The sequence below is a fragment of the Sarcophilus harrisii genome, chromosome 4 (assembly GCF_902635505.1).
Source record: "Sarcophilus harrisii chromosome 4, mSarHar1.11, whole genome shotgun sequence".
Taxonomy (NCBI): domain Eukaryota; kingdom Metazoa; phylum Chordata; class Mammalia; order Dasyuromorphia; family Dasyuridae; genus Sarcophilus; species Sarcophilus harrisii.
In genome coordinates this window covers 83,328,323-83,354,593 of record NC_045429.1, presented here as the reverse complement: position 1 = coordinate 83,354,593, position 26,271 = coordinate 83,328,323, and the positions used below count along the sequence as shown (strand labels likewise).

Here is a 26,271-nt window from a genome sequence, read left to right as displayed (position 1 = left end):
TCACAAAAAGGGGAGCCATCTCTTATGATTTCCATCCTGTTGGCTATTTACCAATTTCCTATAAACCTCTGACTTTAGAAAACGAGGAAAAGAGTCCTTGGCCATGAGACTGTAGATTAACCTCTGAGCTTCATCAAAACATTTGAGAGTTGGTTCTGAGATATTCCGTGAGATAAGATCTCTGGTACTGAAGTCAATGTTAATCTGTGGGAAATAAGGTCACATAATATTGCGTTAAATGCTATTGAAGGTTCCAAGTTTTCTATAGAAGCAAATATGTTTTGAATTTATTTTCAAAACACAAAGCAGACATCATGAAAAATAGCATGAAGGGCATTCTTTTATTACTTGATATGATGAACACTTTTTATAATGCTTGGGAGAGATGACATTGACAAGAAACAGTTAAAAGCATTGCCTATAATTGTCAAATGATAAATTAATGAAGAAAGTTAATCATATGTTGTGAATACAAATTTTGAAAATTCAATGAAATATTCCCAAAATCAGAAATGTTTTCCCAGTTTCCACTAATCCCTTCCTATTCCCATGCTCCAAGAACTTCTATCTTTTTCTATTTTTTTCTAGTTCTTTGCAACCTCCTACTGGACCAAGTAAAATACTCACACATCTGCTAAATAGGAGATTTCAGAATACATATTGATTGTCTCAAACTTCCCCCAAATTCCCCATTCTTCAATCTACTAAATTCTCAAATTCTCATGATCTGTTCTATTCCTCCTCTCCTATTCACAGAGATGGGATCTTGAGGGTAAGAATTGTGTCTTTATCCTCAGAATTTAGCATAATGCCTAGAATATGTGAGCTTAGTACATTACTTTTCACTAAGATCTTTGTACATTTGAAGTAAAGCTGAGTTGAATAAGGAGTCCAACACTTTTTCTGGGATATAACATTAATCCCTGGAGAATCTTCTCAATCCAAGGTAGAGGAATCTGGGTTCAGAGAAGACAGGCTGCCCAAATAACCAGGCCACAAATGCCTAGTCGAACATTAGGTTCCTTCTGCTATGAAGGTAGTTGACATTTTAGTAAAGACATGAAATCCCATGTTGAAATTATTTGTTCATTTGAAATTTCAAAATATTGTACAATGAAGAATGTAACAAGAAAGAAATTTTAGTCTTGATTCTGGACTGATAAAAGGCCAGTCTACAGCTTAAATCTCAATTTTACTTGCCCCCATGGTTTGCTGTGAAGAAATATTTCTAATTAAAAAAAAAAAGCTTAGCTAATTTATTATGCACATCTATGTTGAGGGACAGTTGATCTTAATAACCATAAGGCTGGTATAAGTATTAGGAAGAATTTTTTTTCAAGTCCTGATATGGACACATTTGGATTTTGTGATCATAGACAAGTCATTTAAACTTTCATTACTCCAGACATCACTGTAATGCTCTAAGGAGATGAACAATCCAATCTGAACTAGAAGAGAAAAAATTTTAACACCCTTATAAAAGGAAAAGTTCCACACTATAAAAACACTGATAATCAAGGCTGAGTAGAAGCAAGATATATTATATACTAATTTTAATATGCTATAGGAATGAGCTATGAAGTAAGGACACTTTTGTTAGGTCATTTGTGTTTAAGGAAAGAATTATCATTAGAAGGAGACTTTCACAGTAGCTTTTTTTCTTTCTTTGGAGGTTTTAATCCATTTGTAAACAGCCAAAACAGAAAATTGTGACCTAGAGGTTGGCAGGGCTAAGACCACAAGTCAGGCAAGGACTCCTCTGACAAATACACTCCCCCAATGGGGTGTTAGCTGCAGTGTTAAAGTAAGCCTCTAATTAGGCATTATGCCTGAGGGAAGAAGATCACTAAGGTAACCAGCAAAAAGTTGTGCATCTATGTCTCGGTATGTGTGTGCACGTGTGCAAGCTGGAAGGTCAAGGAATCCAGAGGATTCTCAGACCCAAAGTAGCCTGAGGGTTTCTAATACCAGTGAAAACCTAAATAAAGTCCCTAGCAGAAACTCAACATTGATTTACAATGCTTGGGTGCTTCTATGTGAGCTCTGGGTAAGCTTGAAGTCAGATAACAAAAAGAGGGAAGCAGTACTTTTCTGCCGGACTTGTCAAAAGTCCCTTTCCTTTTTATGTCTTTTTTTTTTTTTTTTTGATTAATATCTCGTGTATTATTCCAATGCTAACAAGATTTTTTTCTTAGTCTTTAAGCCTCTAGATTTATAATCTTTACTGCTGTTCTCCAATTTCTTAACTCTCAGTGTACATTTTTGCTACCAAATGATCTACTAAAATGGCTCTAAAACTATTTGCTTAATTTTTCCTTCCCTGTAAGTCTCAATTTCTATTCCTACTTTCTTACATGAAAAATGTCTTTTTATCTATTCTATACCCATTATTTATTTATAAATAATCAGGTAAGTTCAAAATCCTGGACTCATTTTTACATGCTTTGTTTTCTTATGCCCTATATCCAAATAAAGAAGAATATAATCTTATATCTTTTGAATAAGGGATCTTAACAACCAAGCCCACACCTCTTTTATTTATAAAAGAGCAACACTAAGTCATAGTGTTGCTTAAACACTTAACACTTAACACATAGTGAGGAAGGGAGAGAATTAGAATTACAACCCAGAACTTTCTGCTGGTGTCAATTCAAATAGAAATAGTGGCCATGACCCTACATAAATATCTCTACATGTACATGTTGACTTAAAAACATGTTAAAATTATCTGGTTTTTGTACTTTTATTTATTTTCCCAAATATTTCTGAATTATATTTCTATATGGTTTGAATATACTTGTGAGTGTTATGGCAGATATGCACAAGTTGATAACTCTGTTCTATTCCATGATGCTTTCTGTCAAATCTTTCTTACCTTTGTCTTTAGAATTCATGCCTTATTTTCCATTCCCACTATGATTATTATAATTTGGACTATTATTATTTCATTCCCTTAATTGGTTGCCTGATTTCTAATCATTTCTCCCTTATCTGTTTTGGAAACTACAGCAAATTTCACCTTCTCGTATTATTTCAAACATTTCAAGTAGGTTCAGGTGAACAGAGTTTAAATTTTGGAGATGATATTCCTAGTTCTTCATCATTTAACACTGATTTTCTAAGTCATTCTTTTCTTCCATTGTATTCCCCACACCTACATACCCATTATTTCTATAAACATTTCTTTCTAACCCTTTTATCATGTTGATTTCTGATTAAAAATCTTCATAGGCTTGCCATCATTATCATTACACAATCCTTGATTTAGAGCTGAGAAGACAAACTGTAAAATTCACAAGTTCATTCCTCTCATTCTTATTTCAAGTATATAGATACCAGACTTCAAAAGTCAGCCAACATTAATAATTAATTAATCAATCACCTAATTTGTATAGTGTGCTTGATAGTACTAAATAAAACTTGGTGATTTGGGTGATGCTAAATGTGGACTCATGATTTTCTTGATGAACAAATATAAATAATTAAGGCAAGAGATGCAAGGAGGAGACAAGTATTACTCTTTCACTTTTATCCCATATATTCATGCACACGTATGCACACACCACTCTTTTCTTGCACCAGGATATGATGCATACCAGAACACAGAGGGAGGATGAAAGCAAAGTAAGCTCTGTTCCACACAGATCTTTTGTGGTTTGGATGGGTTTCCTCTGTGAAAATTACCTTTAGCACTTCTTATTCATTCTTTTAGATATCCTCAATAGTGGTAAATTTTCATCCTTTTAGTGTAGATTTTTTAAAGTAATGAGTCCTTTAGAGACTAGTCTAGTAAATAAAGTGAGCATGAGAAGGACAGGAACCCTATGTTATTCATTATTCTACTATTTTGTACAATAGTATAGGCATTTAATAAACAATTACTACATTGAAGCAAGAAGGATATCACTATATTAAAAAGAAAAAAAGATTTTTTTATAAACCAATTTTTTATTTAAACTATTGGTCACATAGATAGTAAATAACTAATCTAGAAATAGAATCTAAGCTACCTGACCTCAGATTGTCTCCAACCCTTGCATTCAAGGTTCTCCATTAATAATCTAGCTCCAACCAACCTTTACAAGTTCAATTCCCACTGACTCTGTACGAGGGCCTTCAAATCCAGCAAGCTTGTCTTTTGATTATTTTTATACCTATCTACCTCTGAGCATGTGATTATAGATGTCTATTGGATAAAGTCACTATCCTGATTCTTACAGTCTTAATAATATGATCACTGATTCTATTCACTATATTGAGCACTGAATTATTGGTGGCTTCAAAAAATGAAATCAAATTGAAGATACTTTTTAAATAGTTTTGGTTCTTAGGGTGATTTCTCAAAATTTCTCAAAGGAATAATTTTGAATGTTTCAAGCAATGGCATCATTAAACTATTGAGAATTTGAGAAGACTACTAGAAATAGTAATCTAGAAAATCCTGAAGGAATCAATTTCTGATGCAAGAAGTCTAAGCATCTACGTTGCGTAGATGCCTGTCTGCAATCTTAGGGATATTGAATTCCTTTTTGACTCTCATATAAGATATTACTTTTATGATCTATGCCTTTTTACTAACTCAGTAGAATGTTATCCCTTTTTATACTTTCTTCTTATCTTCTTTCAAATCTTGACTTAAATTTAGACCTAGAAAAAGCCATTCCTGGTTTCCCTCAATGCCAGTGTCTTGCCTTTTAGGGTACCTTCTATTCTTTTATATCCTTAACTCTAAGCAAACTACCTTGTACAAAGTAAGTACTTCATAAATCCTTATTGATTTGCTTTGAATTAAGTCCAGTGAAAGAATGGTTTTATTATCCCTTCTAAGAATACAGCGACATGTCCATTTATTTTCCTCTTGCATTTTGTTGATGTGGATCAGAATATGCCTGAAATGTATAACCAGATGTAGCCATCTTTCCCAGTTCTTGTCTCAAAAAAAGTATGCCAGATGCCAAGGTCCTTTCAAGATTTTTCCTTTAGGTATTACCCCATCTAGTATACAGAATTATGTCAGGGGAAATGCCTGGAGGAAAGGTCATTGGCATTTGGAGATGAAAATGGAGAGGCATTTGGAGATAATATACAAGATGAGAGAAATAAGGCTTGATGGATTGCATGAAAAAAATCCCGGGGAATTAAGTGACCTGCAAGCTCAGTATGATTGAACAGTAAAATGTCAGCAAAATGTGATTTCAGGCTGATTTAAGAAAGGCACAAAAATTTCTGTTATTGGTAAAGAAGAAAGAAGTGATAGTGTCATTGTATACAACTTGATCAAATCACCTCTTGAGCAATGTGCTAATTTTATGCCTTATTTTAGGGAAGATCCTGATACAGTAAAAAAAAAAAAAATCTAGATGGGAGTAATCAATAATCAGAATGGTAAATAATCTTTGATTATTAGGAGAAAACTTCAATGGGGATATGATGAGATTTGAACCCAGGTCCTCTGTCTACAGAATCAGTTCTTTTTCCACTACATAATGCAAAAAGACAATTGAGAGCTAAAAATTACTTCCTCACATGAAGTTTTTAAATCTTGTTTGCTTCTAAATCAGCATTGTTATAGCTTATTCTGATTTAACACAGTGCATTATATTCAGATATTGCTGATTTAAAACATTTTGCAAACTAAAGCCTGTTTATGGCATATGTTCAAAAACAAGCTTAACTTTGAGTGCATATTCCTTAGCGATTTATCCTCTTTGGCATCTTCTGAGTTGAGTATCCTTTGCAATATTCATATGCTTCTCTTAACAGAAAAAATATGCAAACAAAATCCCTCTTCTCTACACCAGCAGTTCTTAATTCTTTTAGCTTTTAAAAGTTTTTTTTTTCCTAATTTTTTCCAATTGGGAAGTTATTGAACTGGTAAGCATCAATTTTCAAGTAAACCTATTGACTACCTTTAACCCTGAAGTAGTTCCTTAAAATTTTTTTTTTGCATAATTTGAATGAAGAGTGCAACAGTGCTTTCAGATTCAAATTAGCCAAGCTGCTCTCATTTAAGTTAGCATGTATCTAAGGAAGGACTTTCCATTATGCAAAGGGGATGTGGACATGCATATGCAAAAGATCTCACGGAAAATGAATACAGAAAATCTTCCACTTCTTTCACAATAGTTCTCCTAAAAACCATATTAATGAAAATTACCTGTGACTACACACACACAGATACACACACACACACACACACACACACATTTATTTTCTGCACATTTTTATTTAGTGACAATTCCTTTCTCAATATGACTAACCTTTGGAACCATTATTGATAGATTTATATACTGAAATATTTTCATAAGGACAGGCATTTGAATTAAGAACCAGGAAGTTGGGAAGGTCTTTCTAAAAGCAACCTAGATCAGAATATTTTTCTTTTGCCATCACAAAATTCTAAGAGGGAAACAGGTAACATTAAGTTATGAGAGTTATATATTAGAGCATCGAAGTAGATTGATTAGAGAAGTCAGGAAGATGAAACTGAATAGAGAAAAGAACCAGACAACCCTCAATTATCTCTAATAATAAATAATATATACACACATCCATTTGTATATCTATATCTATATCTATCTATCTATATATACATTTTCTCCTATATATATATATATATATATATATATATATATATTATTTACCATTGTTAATAATGAAAAGGTCAAACAAGTTATTTTTAATAAATTCTTTTAGTTTTTCTACCTATCCATATAGGAATAATGTATGGAACAATGTGAAAAAAGCGTGAAGAAAGAAATATTCTAGGTAATTCCCAAGCTGATTATTTGGCAAATCATCATGAGTGATAGTCAGAAATGCTTAAATGGTACTTCATTATCCTGGGTATCATAACTTTAGAATTAGAGGGATATTAGAAGCCATCCAGCCTCAATCTCCCAATTTTATAACAAATGAAACTCAGATTTATTAACTGGCCAAAGACAATAAAAGATAGTGAAGAGTTCTGAACTGAAACTGAGACTCCCAACTCTGCTCTTTCCATTGTAGCATTCTGCCTGCATAATCACAGAAGTTCTCTGTGTCAGAAAGGTCATAGCATGCTATAACTACATTTAGCAATGAGTTGGTTTAGACCTCTTATTATTATGTTGAGTACTGAGGTTCAGAATGAGCCCAAGATATCAAAAAGAACCAAGGAAAACTGTACACATATACATGTACATACCCACATATGTGTGTGTGTGTGTGTGTCTTATATATATATGTTATATATATATATATATATATATATATATATATATATATAAAATACTACATTGGGGGAAAACAAATCATTGCTAAATTAATGTGGATAGAATGCTATGCAAGATGAAGAGAAAACAAAATTACATAACTTTTATTTTGCTTCTGTTTTCTCTGTCAGGAAAAATAATTTGGGAGTAAAAAATACAAAACAAAAAGTAAAATGATCAATACAGAATTAAGGAGGTAATAGAATCCACCACAACCCTTGTTGATTTTAAGTTTTTAGATCCAAATGAACTGTATCTCAGGATAAAGAAATGACATTTTAAATTGTTGAGCCATTGTTAGTGATCTTTGAAAGATTATAGAGATTAGGGAAAGCAGCATAGGACTAGAGAAGGGAAAATATTTCAATAATAATAATAGTAATAATAACATCAATGGAGTCTCTAAATTACAGACCAGTGAACTTGAAACCAATCTCAAAAAAAAAAAAAAATCTAGAGAATGTTTAAATTGTGGTTACTCAAAATCTAAAAAAGGTCAAATTATGACACTTCTTCCTTTACAATCATTTTCATATCTTATTCATTTGTCCACTTATACACCTACCATTTTATTTCAGACCCTCATCATTTCTTGCCTAGATTTTTAAAACTGCCTCTTAATTCCTCCTTCCTAACAAAGTAATTTTTCTTAAACACATAGCTGACCATGCAAATTCTGTTACCTTGAAGATAAAACAAAAGTACTTTCAATTTCATCTTTTCAAGTCTTAAATGATCTATTCCTCATTGATCAAGCTAGTATCATTAAATATTAATCCTCTCTGCCACACCCCCATCCATATACTCTACCCTTCCAATTTAAATTTAAAAATCAAATAAACAAACAACAAAAACATTGCCTTTTCTCTACTTCTCATACATGTCTGGAATGGCCTTTCATTTTATCTCTGCCTCATTGACTTTCCATCTTTATTTAACATACAACCCAAACATCACCTTTTATATGGAATCTTTTAAGATTCCCCCAATTGCTTGTATTTTCACTGCAAATTACCATATATTTAGCTTGTTATTACTCATTTATTTAGTCATGTCTGACTTCCTGACCCCATGGACCATCATAGAACACATCTCCATTGTCTCCTAGGGACTGTGTAAGCTCATGCTCATTGTTTCTATGCATTCTCTGCTTTCCTTTTCCTTTTGCCTTCAATCTTTCCCAACAGCAGGAGTTTTCCAATAAATCTTGTTTTCTCATTGTGTGGCCAAAGTATTTAAGCTTCACCTTTAGTACTTATCATTCCAATGAATACCCTGAATTAATTTATTTAAGTATTGACTGATTTGATCTCTTTACTATTCAAGGGACTCTCAAAAGTCTTTTACAGCACCATAATACAAAATCTGATTATGTGATGCTCAGTTTTCCTTTTAGTCCAACCCTAACAGTGATAAATTATAACTGGAAAAACTACGCTTCTAACTCAACAGACTTTTGTCAGCAAGGTGATATCTCTACTTTTTAGATTTGCCATAATTTTCCTTCCAAGGAACAAGCATCTTTCAATTTCATAGTTGCAGTCACCATCTGCAGTGGTTTTGAGTCCAAAAATAAAATCTAAAACTGCTTCCCTTCTATTTGCTTTCCACTATTCTCTATTTACCAGGAGTAATGAGACCAGTTGCCATGTTCTTACTTTTTTTAATGTTAAGCTTCAAGCCAGCTTTTATATACTTCTCTTTGACAATCATCAGGAGGTTTCTTAATTCTCCTGTACTTTTTGCCATCAGAGTGGGATCATCTGCATATCTGAGTTTGCTAATATTTCTCCTGGCAGCCTTCCTTCTAGCTTTTGATTTGTCCAGATTGACATTTTGCATGATATAGTCTGCGTATAAGTTAAATAAGTAAGGTGACAATATACAGCCTTGCACTCCTCCTTTCTCAATCTTAAACCAATCAGTTGTCCCAAGTTTACTTCTATTGCTTCTTCACCCAAATGCAAAGTTCCTTAAGAGACAAGTAAGATCTTGCCACATTTGACTGTGATTCACACAGTCAAAGACTTTTCAATAATGAAGCAGAACTAATTTTTCCTGGAACTCTTGATTTCTCTAAAATCCAGTGATTGTTTCACATATTTCTGAAGTCTAGCTTGTAGGATCTTAAACATAACTTTTTTGGCATGTAAAATGAGCCCAACTATTTGCTAATTTGAATGTTTCTTGGCATTTCCCTCTTTTGGGAGTGAAACGTAAATCATTCTCTTCCAGGTTAGTGGCTACTGCAGAATTTCCCAAATTTGCTAGCATAATGAATGCAGCACTTTAACATCATCATCTTTGAGGATTTTAAATAGCTCAAATGGAATTCAACTAGCCTTATTCTTAGCAATTCTTTGCTATTGCACTTTTAACTTCATTGTCCAGGGTGTGGGGTTCTAGGGTAGTAACCATACCATTATGATAAACATCAGTGATTGGAGCGCAGATATATGATATTGTAATGTTTAATGATTTGCCTTGGATTCAAATAGATATCATTCTTTTATTTTTTAATTCAATACCTTAGCATGGCTTCCTCTCCCCCCATGTTCTTTATTGATAATGAGGATTATTCCATTTGTTCTAAGGGATGTGATATATGTAATGGTCACCTGAATAAAATCCCTCATTCCCATTCACTTAAAATGTAAAAGTTTAATTTTTCCATCTTTTCTTTGAACACATCTAACTTACCTTCATAGATTTTACATTTGTGTTCCTATGCAATTGATCATTATAGTATTGGATTTTCCTTTTGTCACCAGATACATTTACAGTGGAGCTTCCTTTTTATTTTGACATGGCTATTTTTTTTCTTTCTAGAAGTTTTTGTAGTTTTCCTCTTCTTTTCCCCAATAACATATTGAACACATTTCAATCTGAGGGGTTCATCTTTTAGTGTCATTGATTTTATTATTTTAATACTGTCCATGGGGTTTTCTTGGCAAGGATACAGGAATAGTTTGTAATTTTCTTTTCCAGTTGATCATCTTTTGTCAAAAGACCACTATAAACCTGTCCATTTTGGGAAACCTTGCATAGCATAACTCATAGTTTCATTGAGCTACACAACCCACTCTACAACAAAAAATAGTGATCCAGGAAGGAATATATTTAAGTCCTTTATATTTACTTATTCATTTTTCATTTATTGTGTAGCTACATAAATATATAGATGCACACATATAAACATATATATATATATATATATATATACTTGTGCCTACATATATACAGATAATTTGTACATGGGAAGAACAATAAAAATTCAGGCTGGTATTGTTAGAAGTAATGCTAGAAAATGGATCTTCTAGGATCAGGCAATCAGTAGGGCAGGAAGTGGGGAAAGACCCCAGGTTCTAAAGTCTAAGCTGGACATGGAGGAGCATGGACATGTAAGAAAGAGCGGGGTATGGGTCGATCAGACCAGAGATATGGCAGTGGAATGTCCAGTCAAGAAAACAACTACAGGAAAGAAACTCCAAGGCACTAAGTTATTTGTTATGTGGCAAAGTATTCACAGCCCTATCCTACTTATGACTCTGTTTGAAGAAGGTACATAGTAATTAGACTTGTAAATATTTGCTAAGTAGATGATGGAATAAGGTAATACTTTTTGAAAAAAAGACAAGAATAATAAGAGATTATATCAGTAGGAGTTTGCTGCTAGTAGTCAAGATTGATCTCTTGTCATGATTTTGACTTTCTAATCTGTGGATTCCTCTGTACTACATAAATTTTGATTTCCTCATATGGAATAAGAGACTTTAAAAAGCTAGGTTACTTTGCGTTAGCTTTTTAGGAGTAACTTGTATTTTTATATAACTGCCAACTTATCTATTCTGCTACTGACAATCATTTATATTTGGGTTCATATGAGGTTTGATAATTTCTACCTGTGGTATGACAGCTATTCTTTAAGCAGAGTATAACAGTCAATTTTTATTCCTTTCTCTTTGTTGATGATTGCTTTTCTCTTTGGTCTGATCGAATAATGGTTTAAAATAATTTTCAATGTATCAATCAATGTTTTTCTTCAGCTAATGTGAAAAAATTATCATAAAAATTGTTCAAAAGCCCCAAAAAGTCTAAATGGTTTTCCTTTGCAGCAAGGTTTTTTTTAATCAAATGAAAAGACAGAAGTGGAAAACTTTTCGTTTTGTCCTCATATCTAATTTGTCACCACCCTATTCCAATTTTGAAACATGATTAGTGTTTCTTGGTCCCAATAGTCATAAATCTGGTTTACATCTGTAATCCAGCTTCATGTCTTGATGGCTTTCCTTTCTAAATAGTGGATAAATAGTAATATGGTAATTTCAGAGGGATTGCCCTAAAATTATGGAGGAATGGGAAAAATTTCTTGCAAGGTGTCAGAATTTCTAGTTGTCTCTTTAGTAAAATTTAATTTAATAATCGTAAACTTTAGTTTCCTTCACCTTTACTAGATTATTTAATTCTATCAATCTTTTTTAAAACAAACATATAATTTCCTTTCTTTGTTTAAATTCTCTTTGTATTTTTTTCTATCTTATCAGTCATTTTTCTTCCTTCCTTGAATAACTTTTCCTTTTCCTTTTTTTTTTTTTTTTTTTTTTTTTAACTGTTGGCTCTTTAAGAATTTTACTACAGACTCACCTTCTCTTCCTCTATTTGGTCAAATACTTGTTTCCCCCCATCTTTTTTATACTTTTTGAGTCTAGTTTGGGGAATGTTAAGAACAATACATGATTATGTAAGACTTGATCAATGAGCCCATAAAAGGGAAAACAACATCATCAATGCTATGACATGACAATTACTTTTTGAAGTGTTCTTAATAAGCTTTGTAGTTTTTAAGCTTTTTACGACATTGTGATCAAAATCATTAAAAAATTTTTTTCAGAATAGCTTTTGGAATCAGTTCACTGATTACACACAAAAACACAGACAAGCATGAGCACATAGTTTCATTACTTTATAGCCAAATCTCATTTTGGAGCCGAATGCTATTTAATATGTAACATGACCCCTCATCTAATTCAATAGGCTAGGTACTGACTTTTGGCTGTTTTCACAAATCAAATCTACTCTCAGAGGGCAAAGCATTTGTGACCACTGAGGATATTCAGAAGAATGTGACAAAAGCTTTGACAGTAATTCCAAAAGTGCTTTGAAATATGACAGTATCATTTGAAGTATATATCCTCCCAAAGTAACTACTTTGAAGTGGTTGAATCCCATTTGGATATCTAAACTTTAGTATGTCTGTTTAAAAGACAGTTATATTATTCCTATTTGTTAAAAGATTAATTCTCTGTCAAAAGAAAAGAAAACATGCTTCCACAGAGCTTGTGATCTGTACACATAGTTTTGAAAAGACTTGTTAGAAGTAAAATGAATCGTGGAATAACTACAATTTATAGAATACCTTTGTATTTTCTCTTACGTTGTCATCTTGATAATCTTACTATTCCTTTTGTTCTTATTTCCAAAGTGATGGCTCATTTAGGGATTCAAGCTCATGTTACTCAAATTATAGTTAGGTGATTTAGGTTCAGTCATTTGAGGTTGAGAAAGTCACTTCCTCACTGTATTTTAGTTTTTTCTTCTGTAATAACAATAACCATAAACTAACATCTATATAGCACTTACTATGTGCCAGGCATTTTGACAAGTACTTTATAAATATTATCTCATTTGATCCTCACAACAATCTTAGGAGATTGATGCTATTATTAGCCTCATTTTCCAGTTGATGAAATTGAGGAAACATTGGTTAAGTGATATGCTCAGGGTCATATATCTAAGAAGTGTCTGAGAGTAGATTTAAATTTCAGTTTTTCCTGGCAATTGTTACTGTTCCACCAAGATGTAAAATGGTCTATGAGGTCCATTAAAAAAATACAGTATCATGCTTTCAGCTTTGTGTATTATTGAAATATAACCAGCATCTAGATTTATATATGCACACTCATGTTTTTTTTCTAGCATATTGTACTTAAAGATTCAAAAAAACTGAGTTCAAGTTATAATCCCAGCTCTGCTACTTTGTAACTGCATGTCCCTGATCAGACAGCTTAAAATGTGGTACTTCCATTTTCTTATATATCATGTATAATATCAACATTATACATAATATTTTATATGATATTTATGGGACAACTAGATGGCACCGTAGATAGAGCTCCAGAGTTGGAGTTAGGAAGACTTGAGTTCAAATTTGGTTTCCTATACTTACTGTGTGATCGATATATAAATATATATTTCTATTGAGTCTCTCTATATGGGTCATGCTGTTAGTAAATACATACACACAGATATCTATATCTATATCTATATATCTGTGTGTGTATGCTTTTTCTCTTCTCTCTTTATATGCTTTTTCTTTTCTCTCTTCTCCCAAATAGTTATTGACATATTTATAATAGGCAGTTAATAGAGTTGTTGCAGGGAAATTTTGTTAAAACTTAAGTTACTACATATCTGCTATTAATCTTCTTGTTGATATTAATGCTATTATTATCATCTTAGAAATATTGTGATTTAACAAATGGGAGTTAAAGATATCAACTGTATTTACTCATCTAAAGGCATGCTGGATTTCTTCAATATCATGTAAACTTCTTGAAAGCAGGAATTCTTTTATTTCTGCCTTGGTATCATTAATGTGTCTAGCACAAATTAGCTTTTTAATTAGTGTATATAGAAATTAATGGAAAGACAACATAAATAAAAAGCTTAATATACCTGGAAGAAACATCAGACACTTGAATGAACACTTTACCAGATCTGCATGAAATTATGATTTTTTTTTTCATTCTATATTCAAATGAAATTGGGATGTGAGAACTAATCTCGTGTGTGTATGTATGTGTGTGTGTGTGTGTGTGTGTGTGTGTGTGTGTATGTTTTGCCAATCAGATCAAGAATTACTACAGTTCATGGTTATTTATAGAGAGTGTTGTTTTAGTTTTAATAGTTTAGTCCTTGTTTATGTGCCAGAAATACATCACTAAATGACATTCTATTGATTTTACAGATGAGAAAATGAGGCACAAAAATCTTGCAAAACACTGAAAACAATGATACTATAACCTCAGTATAACTCAGGATAATTTGATCATTTCTACTACATTATTACTATAATACTTTCTTCTAACTCAATTTACTGCAATTGATTTTTTTTAATTTGTAAAACTGGCTGGTTGAAGCCCCTTGATCAATAATAAGGTCAGTTATCTAGCTGAATTGAACATTGAAAAAAAAAAAGATAATCTTATCATCTCAATTTTGACTTGGTTGCTTTTCCCTTTATATATAAGCTTTTAATAAACACCAGAGAATTGTCAGAAGAGAAAATTTCTAGGTTGGTTTATGCGAGGAGGAAAATATCTGATAGATTACAAAAAGAGAGGACAGGTAAATATGTCTTAAAATCCTCAAATTCCCATGAAAGATTACTTACGTGTTATCTTGTAATTCAACTTAGAAAAATCCATAACAACCCAATAAGAATGAAAAGTATGATTATTTCAAATACTCACAGTTCTTTGGTTTTGTTGAAATTTGGCACATTCTAAGAAATACAATTTTATTTTTGAAAGCATTCCAAAAAACATTACAATCAATTATTGTTGACTCTAGTCATAAAAGAAATTATAACTGAGGAACAACAATAATGAAATCCTGGCTGCTTCTGCAATGCTGCTATGCTCTGCCTGCTACTTGGACCCTGTACTTTTGTCCTAGATGTGGGAGCCTATCTTCTATTTGATGAAAATTTACTATATCCAAATGTCCCAGATCTACCCTAATTCAATCTACCCACATTCTTGTTATGTTGTATAAATCATACACATCATTCCCCATCCCACATTTTTTTCTCTTAGAAGACACCATCATTCTTGGAAATGTGTTATTTAATTTTCTTGTGAGTCTGCTTACCACACTTGTGACTTTTTAGATCAAAACACCTTTCTCAGGTACAACTTCCTTATATATGTTGTCTAATCCTATTAGAATTTTTTGAAGGTAAGGATAATTTCATTTTTTTCTATCTGTATGCCCAGTATGTAGCATGGGAACTAGTATAGAGTAAGTACTTAAGTAAATTAAGTTGACAAATCAAAAAAAGACATGTATTTGTTTGATTTTCTAAGAAATGATTATGCATTTTGGGAAAGTAATGTAATAAAGATCTGGGTTTTACAATGATTTTTTTTTGGAAGGAGGAATACTGTTAGATAATCACAATTCTGACCTCTAATGGAGGTCATTTGCTTTTATAAAAAGAAATAGCTTTTTTGACATGCTAATGGATTTTTTCCTATATTCTATTCAACAATATGGAACTTAAGCTGACCAGAATAAACTTTCTAAGGACTAAAAAGTCTTTGTTTTAAAGCAATGTAATAAGTAGGTTGTCTATATAGTTGATTTTGAAGCTATTTGGTAAGAAATATGCTAATCAACTAAAATATGGTAACTTTTTATTTTCCAGAATTTATTTTTTCTTAGATGGGAACTGGAAAATGAGTATTGAAATGCAATAAATTTTGTGTTTTTTTCCCTTTCTTGTTTGCCTCTTTACTACTCTTGCCATTTGCATCTGCTTGCCATATCTGGTTCAGACTAATAAAATATATTGGAATCACTAATAGTTAGCTAGAATCTTAAACTAATGAGGATAACTACCAGTAGAACAACTCTTGATGAGACCTGATGAGATTACATTATGCTGATAGTCTACAGTCTATTGGGGCTTCCTATTAATTTCTATGTTCAAAATTCTAATCTAATCATATTGATACCCTTTTTTAGCACAATGTATGTAAGGGAGACAGCATGCTCCTATATAGATAGATCGCCAAATCTGGAATCAGGTGGCTGGATTTGAATGCCAGCTCTGCCACTTAAATATCTTGGTGAATTTGAACTAGTCTTTTTATTTTTCTGGCTTTCAGTTTAATATTTGTGAGCTAGATGACCTCCTAAGTTCTTTCCAATTTTAAAATCAATGATCCTTTATCAGTAAGGAGCATAAGTCTTAAACTTAATTTTGCAGTGGATAGAATTTTAGATTTAGAATTTGGAATTCAAAATAATCCTCAGGTATTTATCTATGACTCTGGACAAGTCATTTTTACCTAATTCTGCCTCAGTTTTTTCATGTTGAAAATATAGCTTATAATAGGTCCCCGTTCTCAGGGTAGTAATGAGGATAGGATGAGAATATTTGTAAACCATTTTGTATACCTAAAAGTGCTTAAATGCTAACTACTATGATTATTTTTATTAAAACTGAATATTCTCAACACTTTTGTATGGAATAGATGAATATTTAAGGAAGGATTAATTGAATTTCCTATGGACAAATAAGTGATATTACTAAAATTAAATCAAGTCTTCCTATTTAGTGATCAGCCTGCTTTCCTGATCTGAGAAAACTATTATTCATTTTCTGATCATTAAGCAATCATGTTCAATCTATGTGCATTCATACCAGGAGATAACTGGATAATCAATTTTTCTTAATAACTATTCCCCTAGTTCTTATCTGTTTGCTTTTACAGACTTAAAATACATAATGATCATTTAATGAATGTGGGTTCATAATGGCTTTCTTTTAGATGAACTAAAAATGCTTTAAGTTGATCATAGCTTTTTGCTGCATGTAAGTGAAACTAAGATTTTTTTTGACTATACTTTTATTTTTACCTCTTTGGGGGCATCAGCTTGTATGAATTCAGAATAAATCATTCTGGCTTTAGAAGCAATTTTTTCTGCAGATTCAGTTTTTTTGTAATCTTCACAGGCCAGCCAGAATTCAACATTCTCTTCACTAAATTCTGACTTCAGAAATGTTCTAAAAGCATCTAGACCAGCTGTGGAAAAAATAAAATAAGAAAAAGTATTATAAAATATATAAAATAATATTGCCAAATGTATGTTATGTTATAAACATTTATCCACTTCTCTAAACATAAGGTTTTAAAAGTTTCCCTTTTACTTGCCAACCAATTACATTTAAATAACTAATTATAATTATGGTTATTTAACATTTATATTAGGGAACTGTTGCAAAATGGATAAAAGAACTAATTTTGGATGAAGATGATCTTAGTTCAAGTCCTGTCCTTGACCCACACAACTCGGTCAAATCTGGCCAAATCCCTTAACCACTGATATAGACACAGATGAGTTTGTAATGTGCTCTGGCAGAAGAAGTTTACTTTGTAGGAGTTCCCTACACTAATGAAATCCATGGCCCATACCAAATCCAACCCAATACAACCAAACAAAATTTATTCATTAATAATAGGTTCGGATGATTCCAAAGGATAATTCAATTAGATAACAAGACCTGGTTGGTCTCCATGTATGTTGCCAGATAAGGCAGTGCCTTAATGCTATCTCTTTACATTTAACAAATTATAATTCTTTTCAGTGGTATCCTATGTCTTACATACAAGACAACAGATTTAACGGTGGATTAATTACCTCTCCTAGAAAACATTCCTAAAATCTTATCTAGTTAGTTATATATATAAACTACCTGTGGCCTTAGAGTATTAAATTGTTAATTTTCAAAATTAGCTCGACATACTAATGTTGTTGAAAGAAACATGAAGTTGAAAGAAAATCAGAAGAAAGAAAAAGAAAAGCAATAGGGGAAAGAAGAAAATTATAAATGAGTAAAGATTACAGAGGAGGTGTCATGGAATGTTAAGATGAAAACTACAAGACAGAGAATAAAGACAATACAGGAAAAGGGAAAAGGAATAGAATATGATGAAGAATGTAAGATATGTAATATAACAAAGGTTTAAAGTTGTATAATGTTTTAAGTTTCATGATGTTCTTTATGTGTATTATTCTATTTGATTATTACAACAGTTCTGAGGCATTATTAGTCAGTCAACCTAGTATTTCTTTGTTCCAGCCACTGAGGCACTGAGGATACAAGGACAAAAATATAAAACAATCCTCACAAGTGAGGAGTTTATACTCTGATTTAGAAGACAAGGAGACAATATACCAGAGGATTGAGCACTGGACCTTGGATCAGGAAAACCTGAATTTAAATCTGGCTCCACAGTTGTGTGATGCTGAACATATCACATGACTTTTGATTCAGTTTCCTCATCTATATTATAATATTTATGAAAATAGTACCTACCTCTATGATTTTTTGTGAAGATAAAATGAAACACTTTTGGCAGAGGGCTTTATAAATCTTAAGATATCATGTAAATAATAGTTATTTTTATTATCACATAAAAGATATAAAATTAATAGATACACCAAAATATGTATATTCGAGGTAATTTGGGGAGTATATTAGTAGTTGGAATATGTGGAAAAATCTTCATGTAGAAGACAACACTTGAGCTATATCTTAAATGAAGAGAGGGATTCTTATTTTATGATGCTAAGACAAGGAAGGAATACATTCCCAGTTGTGTAAAAATAGAGAAAGAAGACAGCACTGGATATGAAGAACATAAAGAGGATCAGTTTGAATGGATCACAGAATGTGAAAGGGAGAGTAAAGGTTAATCATGCCAGAAATTTAAGTTGGATAAATATTGTGAAGGACTATAAAACCTAAGCATAGATGGATGTTTTATTTCAGAGGCAAAAGATAGCCTTTGGATTTGATAAAGTAGTGAAATCACATGGCCAGTTCTACATTTAAAAAATGACTTTGGCAGCTTTGTATAGAATAGTATGGAATTATCTGAAAGAGAGAGAGAGAGAGAGAGAGAGAGAGAGAGAGAGAGAGAGAGAGAGAAATTATGAGGCTATTATAATTAAACCAAAAAAATGAGGACCTGTGGCTGAATTAATGGAGAGAAGGAATCAGACACAAGAAATAGTGTAAAATCAGAATTGACAAAATTGGCAACCTTGGAAATTGGAAAGATGATAGTGCCTTTGGTTCAAATAGAAATGTTTAGTAGAGAGGAAGATGAGGGAAGGCAGGAAGAAATTTAATGGGTTTAATTATGGACATGCTGACTATAAATCTTTAGTAATGCAGTTTTATACACACACACACACACACACACACACACACACACACATATATAACAGACAATTGGTGACATGAAATTGAAGATTAGTGGAGTGGCGATGGCTGGATATACACCCACATACACACATAGATATACACATATGGTTACACATATATGCATGTGACTAATATGGTAAATCATAGAAGTGATTGTAATACCATATGAACTCCTGAGATTATCAAGAATGTAGATGGAGAAGAAAAGGTCTATGTCTAGGCAAAGCATAAGACTATGCTGTCACAAAAACATTATTAAATGCAATGAAAAGAGATAAGAAGGATAAGGACTGAGAAAAACTTTATAATTTGGAGGGATAAGTTTCAGTTGAGTTATGAACTCTGAAGCCAGACTAAAAAAGGATTTAGTAGTAGAGGAGATGAAGTGAACAGCTAACTGTAGATAGATTTTTCCAAGTAATTTTCTTGAGAAAGGAAGAAAAGATATACTGGACTGAAGTGAGATCTAGTGGAGATTTATTTTAGAGAGAGACATTGGAATATATTTGAAGATAGCAAGGAAAGAAACATTTTGATAGGAAGATTTGGGAAGGAGTATGATTGAAGATTCAATATGATGGGAAAAGAATTGAATGGAATCAGGTGCTCTTGGAGAGGAATTAGTCTCACTGAGAAGGACAGCTCATTACGAAGGAGGAAAAGAAGGAAAGAGTTGGAGATGACGTCAAAGAATTTTAATATGAAGATAACAGGACAGGAAGCTCAAGTCTAATGGCTTTAATTTTCTCAGTACAATAAAAGGCAAAAGGGGAGAAGAGAAGGTATGGAAGGTTTGAAGAGGGAATTGCTTTGGAGAATGAAATAGTGAATCAAGGCTTGCTTTGTCACATGGCATGGCTATTAAGTAGTATAGCTAGAATTTGAATCCATGTCTTCCAACTCCAAGGCCAGTGCATATATGTACACACACACATATATATATATATATATATATATATATATATATATATACATATATATATATTATTCACACATATATGTGTGTATCTATTTTTATACATAAGTACAGAGTATTGGTTTGTTGAATACTATTAGACCTGTCCTTATTCTGTCATTTGTAAACTTGATTTTTGAAAAAATAATATTGTGATAGTTATACTTCAATGTAACTGTCTACCTTTAAAATAGCTTATGTCTTATTTTAGGCATTAAAATTATTCTGAGAAGATTTCATTGTACTATCAAAGGTATCTATCACACATAGACACACACACAACATGCCTACACACATATGCATATGCACATATATAGTGTTAAGAATCTATAATTTGCACAGAAGATGCAATATGTTGTAGTATATAGAGTACTAGTCTTGGTAAAGGCCTTTATGATGATATAGCTCAAAAGGCAGCCCTTGTGTTTATATCCATATTTCTATTTAGATAAAACTATGCATCAATAACTTGATCTTACCTTTGTTGGCTAACAAAGTATCCATGGACTCGGACCAGGCCATTGTGTTTGTGGGTGTTGACCTGTGGAAACAACATCTACCCTTGAAAATAGCATTGTGATCTTTTGCCTTTACAAACTATAGTCATCTTGATGCTCTCTATATACTTCTTTAAAGAAAACCTTAGTGAGCTTTAGATTAATTACTTTAGCATTTCAATATAAATCCAATAGTGAAAGGTCAATAAAAATTATATAACCATTCTTTTCCAGTGTGAAGCTAACCTCAGAGCACCTAAAAGTATAATGTAATTTGGCATTGGAAACTTCTTTATTAATCTAGCAGACAGTAGTAATAATGTTTTCCATTGGTCCAACTAGAATAGAGCACAAGAGAGATATTATTCATTGTTCTGTAGGGGAGTACTGAATTACTTCTTAACTATGAATGGATTAACCATCAATTTATGTGACACTCTGCTATTCTGCCCTAGCAAAAATATCCAAAGGCTTTTCATGATAGCAATAATGATGAATGGACTCTTTTCCAATATTTTTAAGTATAAAAATTGACTTGTTTCACAATTTTTCTTCTCCATGAGGTTTTGATTAAGAGTTTCAAGAAAGTAATAGTCTTGGAAATGCCTGTTTCCAGTATCCTGAAAATTCCTGTCTGTTCTTCTTCAGGAGCCCATCACTGAGACAAGAGTAATATATAGTAACTATGTTCCAAATTTTGGGCTAATTTAGCTGTGTCTCTCATATCAGAGGGGGAACTCTTCTGATATATGCATGCATATGCACATATACATATATATGTATGTATGTATCAGTTTTAGGAACAAAAAAATTTGAGATATGGACTTTTTCATACATTTATCCCTTAATACAATATAAGATCCCCAGTCTTTGCCAAAAAGTACATGCCACAAGGAAGAAGTATGATACTTTGTTTGGCAGGATGACTTTATTTTGAAAAACAGTGATATTGTACAATTTAAACTTTCAAAATGAGAATTAATCTGAAAGATGCTTTTAAATGAAATTAACTCACATTTCTATTGGTATCATTTCCATAGAAATAACTTCAATTAACCATATGATATATGTTTCCAAGTTGTTTATTTTTCCTTTCTGTTTTCTGGTTTAAGAATAACTTTATGGAATTAAATGGGATTAAATTAGTTCTCACCCTCAGCAGCAATGACATCCCTATCTCTCATAGGTAATTAACAAAAGGAATATTTTTGATGATCCACCTAACTAGTTACCAATTTCTCTTTCTGCCTTCCATTTTCTCATTCCACAATTTTAATGGCTTAATGCTTCGGGGAGTCTGAATTTCTTCTATGTGGGCACTCCCTCCTTTCTATAGAGAGTTGGTGATATGATATATAATATTATACATGGTTTGTTAGTTTTACTTCAATGGATTTCTTTCTTGCAAGGGAGGATTCATTGGGGAGATGATCATTAAGGAGAAGTGATGGATGTAATAAAGGGGGGGGGGCTTGTTCAGACTTGTGATTTCATTGGAATATATAGTAGAATGTAGAACTATCTTTTTCTTTGAGGAGAGAGTCCCAAAAGGCAGAATAGCAACTATTTTGTAATTTAGAATCTTAGATAGTTGTCTTGGTTGAGGAAAATAAAATTTCAAAAAGTGTACTATATTACAAAAATTAGATTTTCAGAGATGATCCATATGAGCCAAATGGTCTAGAGTATATTCAGAGAAAGAGGGGAGTTACATGAAAAGTGAATAAATAGGATTGAGTGACATTTAAAAAAATTTTTTCTTTGTACTTAGATGCTCTGGCCCAAAGAAACAAAACTTAGATTATATTTACAATTTGTCTAGCATGATGCAACCTGCTAGATATTAGAATCTATTGCCATGAGAATGTAGCATCACTTTGAGGTCATAATAAAAGCAAATAGGATGTTGATTCTTTATAAGTTCAGCATATTTCTATGTTTTACCTTAACTTGTGGGTATTTTGAACCATGATATTTTCTATTTCTGAGAAAACATAGGATACAACATAGACCACTAAATTATTATCAACATGGCAGTATGGTTGATAATATCATTGGTATAGTCTCTGATATATTTCAACTCTTCTATAACTTAGTAATATAGTTGTTTAATTTTTACAGTGTTTTAAATAAATTTTATTACCACTTATTAATTTCTAAATAATTCCTAGTTTATAATTTTGCCCTTGGTTTTTTTCTTAGTAGTTTGACAATTATGTGTCATCAGTTTATGCATAAGTAAAAATAGGTTAGTGAATCCCTCATTTGAAATAGAATCAATATATACCATGATACAATTTGGGAAGGGGGGAAGAAAAACAAGACTTTGTTTCAAAGTTTAGCTCTCGCTACTTCTATAACAAATATATTAATAAAATTTGCATATATCTGAATTTGAAAAAGTTAACCTTCAAAGTTTCTGTGGGTAAATGGCATATATATTTAATTCCCACTTTGTAAGCTCCTTTCACCTTTATATTATTTAAAATCTGTCTTAGATAAAAGGTTTGTGTTACATTTTCTTATTTCCTATTGAATGAGATATGTGAGTATAATATCAAATTTTTTACACTGTATTCAGATGTGTGTCTGGAGTCAAACACATACCAGAAATATGTTATGGGTGTATGACTGATTTCCTTTCAATATTCTTAATTTTTATAAATGCCACAAAACCTATCAATATTCCCACTTTTGACTCCAATAAAGAATCATGCCTGTTGTCTCTATATAACTATAGGGACAAGTTACTTAACCATTCTGTTAGTCAATTTCCTCAATGGTAAGTAAATGGAGGTCATACTAGTATTTATCTCAAAATTTTGAGTGAGGATCAAATGATTTAATGCATATTAAGTATTTTATAAATATTATTAAGTTTATCCTCCTTTTTCAACAGTTTAAATAGATATGCTCTTTTGTCAAGTTCCTATCTTAGTATTCATTTTTGTATTTAATATCATAAATTGAACATATATATGTATTTTAATATCTTATACTATGAACCACAAATATATATATATATATATATATATATATATATATATATATATATATATGTAAAGCTGTAGATTGCTGATATTTTGTTAAAATGCCATATCTAATAACTTTGTCAGTTCATTGTGTACTAGAGAATGAAAAATATAATCCAGGTTTCTTTTAGGAGATAACTTGTATTCAAGGAGGAGACCATTCCCTCCTTTTGAACAGGTAATGTTTATTTTAAAATTCCAAAATTAAAACACATACCACAATGCATGATTTGTTTTTCTATCATAGATAACTAATGCATATAAAATATTTTATAATTTTTATTTAAGTTAAAATCCATAAGGAAAACATATAGCTTAAATGATGAGCTTAAGTATCTGACTCTAGATTTGTTGAATTTGATATAACTCAAGATTTCTGGCATTTTTTTAAGAAAGAGGAAGAAAATAGGGAAAGAAAACAGGGAAGAACAAATCAGAAAGATGATGATAATTAGCATATTTGTCATGAACAAGGAAAAAGTGTCCACCCAGAGTCATCAAAAAGTCAAGTGTTTCATTCTGTACATAATCTAAGATAAAAATAGCTTTAAACAACTCACTTCACTGGCATTTTTCGTTCCACTGACTGACTGTCACAGATGATGCAGAATGTCTCTTTTTGACTGATCTTCAAGCTGAAGGTAACATAACAGCAGGAACATATCAATTAGTATGCAAATACTTGGTCACTGGGTTACAAATTAACATTGCTTAAATCATATTTTTCTGGTCTGTTTCAGTTTCTGTTTGAGAAGGTTTAACAGGCTATTTTTTTCATTGGTCAACACATTTCAACCTCCTGAGTAGCAGAATAACAATGTAAACAAATAAGTCAGTTCTATAAGTTTCAGGACATAGTTTAAATATGTTCCTACAATACATTTTTTAGTGAATACACTGTTTCACATGAAGTCAAATCAACATGGAAAATTTCATTTGGAGTTTTAATATTCACAGCTTGGTTTTTATACTTTCACCTGTAGGATTCTTAACAAGATCATTTTTGTTTTCCTTTGGATTTTGAAAGATAGAGGAACAAAAAATTTCTATCAACTTAAACTAACTACATTTATTTTAATGTATTATATATAATACACCCACATACACACGCATATATATGAAAAAGCATCCCATGTATTGAGATTTTTTATATTGAAAATTCTATGGTATTTTCATGGAAATAATCATGTATATTTACATATTGTTTTTAACCATGGATCTCAGACTTTTTTGTATACTTTTTTCATCATTTCTCTGTCAAAAAAATTAAGATAAAAAAACATGAATGAAAAATGAATCATATTCAAAAAGGTAAGGTTCACATCAAGACATTATGGTTGTTTGAATGCAAAGCTCTTAATACTTTAACCCCAGAAAATAATCAATTATTTCCTCTCATATTTGAATTGCAGAATCATAGAAAAGCAGAACTCAAAGGAACCTTTTAGGTTAACAAGTCTAAACTATATATACAATTAAAGCTTTTAAGTTTAAAACAGTCCAGTGAAATAATTTTACACCTTGAGTGAATGGAAAACTCACTATCTAGTAATTCATTTTGTTTTCGAATAATTTTAACTCTTTGTAATTTATTTCATTTATTAAGCCAAAATCTACCTACCTGTTCTGAACCCTTAACTTTCACTTGTCTTATTTCTTCTTTCTGGAGATATCTAGATTAATTGTCTAGTCCATCAAAAATCTGTAGACAACAATCATATGCTTCCTCAATCCCTATGCCTTTTTCTTCAGCAATTCTTTTAGAGATCCGTACTCATCTTTTTTTCTTGAACACAGGGAAGGAATAGAGATGACAACTGATGACATTCTTCATTAGTTGGATTTTCCCAGTGCTTACCAAATCTTCTGAAAATGATTAGGATATATTTTAAAGGTGTCTCAACATTTAAAAAATATAGAAAATTGAATTAGCACTTAGTATATTTTTGATTCAGTAAACTAAAAATAGAATCTGAGTACTAGAATCTGCTATGATTTTGTATATCTAAAAGTCCTGAGTTTACAATGTATGCATAGTAACACATTAATAATTCAATGATCTAATAAAAGACATATGTCCTATATGTACTATATAGACAAATAATGGAACACCTACTATACAATAGATATTTCACAAGGTCCTAGCATGAAAAGACAAAATTAGAAAAACAATAACAGCACCTAACCTTAAGAAAAAATTGAATTATTTTTTCAACAATAGCAACCTTTACACAGGTTTAGTTCATAATCACTTGAGAGTGGAGAGAGGGCTAAAACCAATAGGGAAATAAAGTAAGGTTTCCTTAGGACAGGCATTCTTAGTCGAAGATACATGGGCCTCAAAAAAAAAAGTCTTTAAAATTTACTTTGGTTATGAATTTAAAATATATGTGTGTATGTGTGCAAATATACATATACATACACATACATGTGTGTGTATTATGAGAAAAATCCATTGGGTTCATCAGAT

The 26,271-nt window shown here is 31.6% G+C and overlaps 1 protein-coding gene across 1 annotated transcript; it reads right to left on the bottom strand.

Moving 5' to 3' along the window:
• Positions 1-24,372, bottom strand: RGS21 (regulator of G protein signaling 21). The gene is made up of 4 exons (XM_003767531.1): positions 24,362-24,372; positions 20,752-20,828; positions 16,962-17,128; positions 1-204 (listed from the first exon to the last, which is right to left on the bottom strand). Exons 1-4 carry the CDS (start codon positions 24,370-24,372, stop codon positions 1-3), a joined length of 459 nt encoding a protein of 152 aa, XP_003767579.1.
• Positions 24,373-26,271: the final 1,899 nt, after the last annotated feature.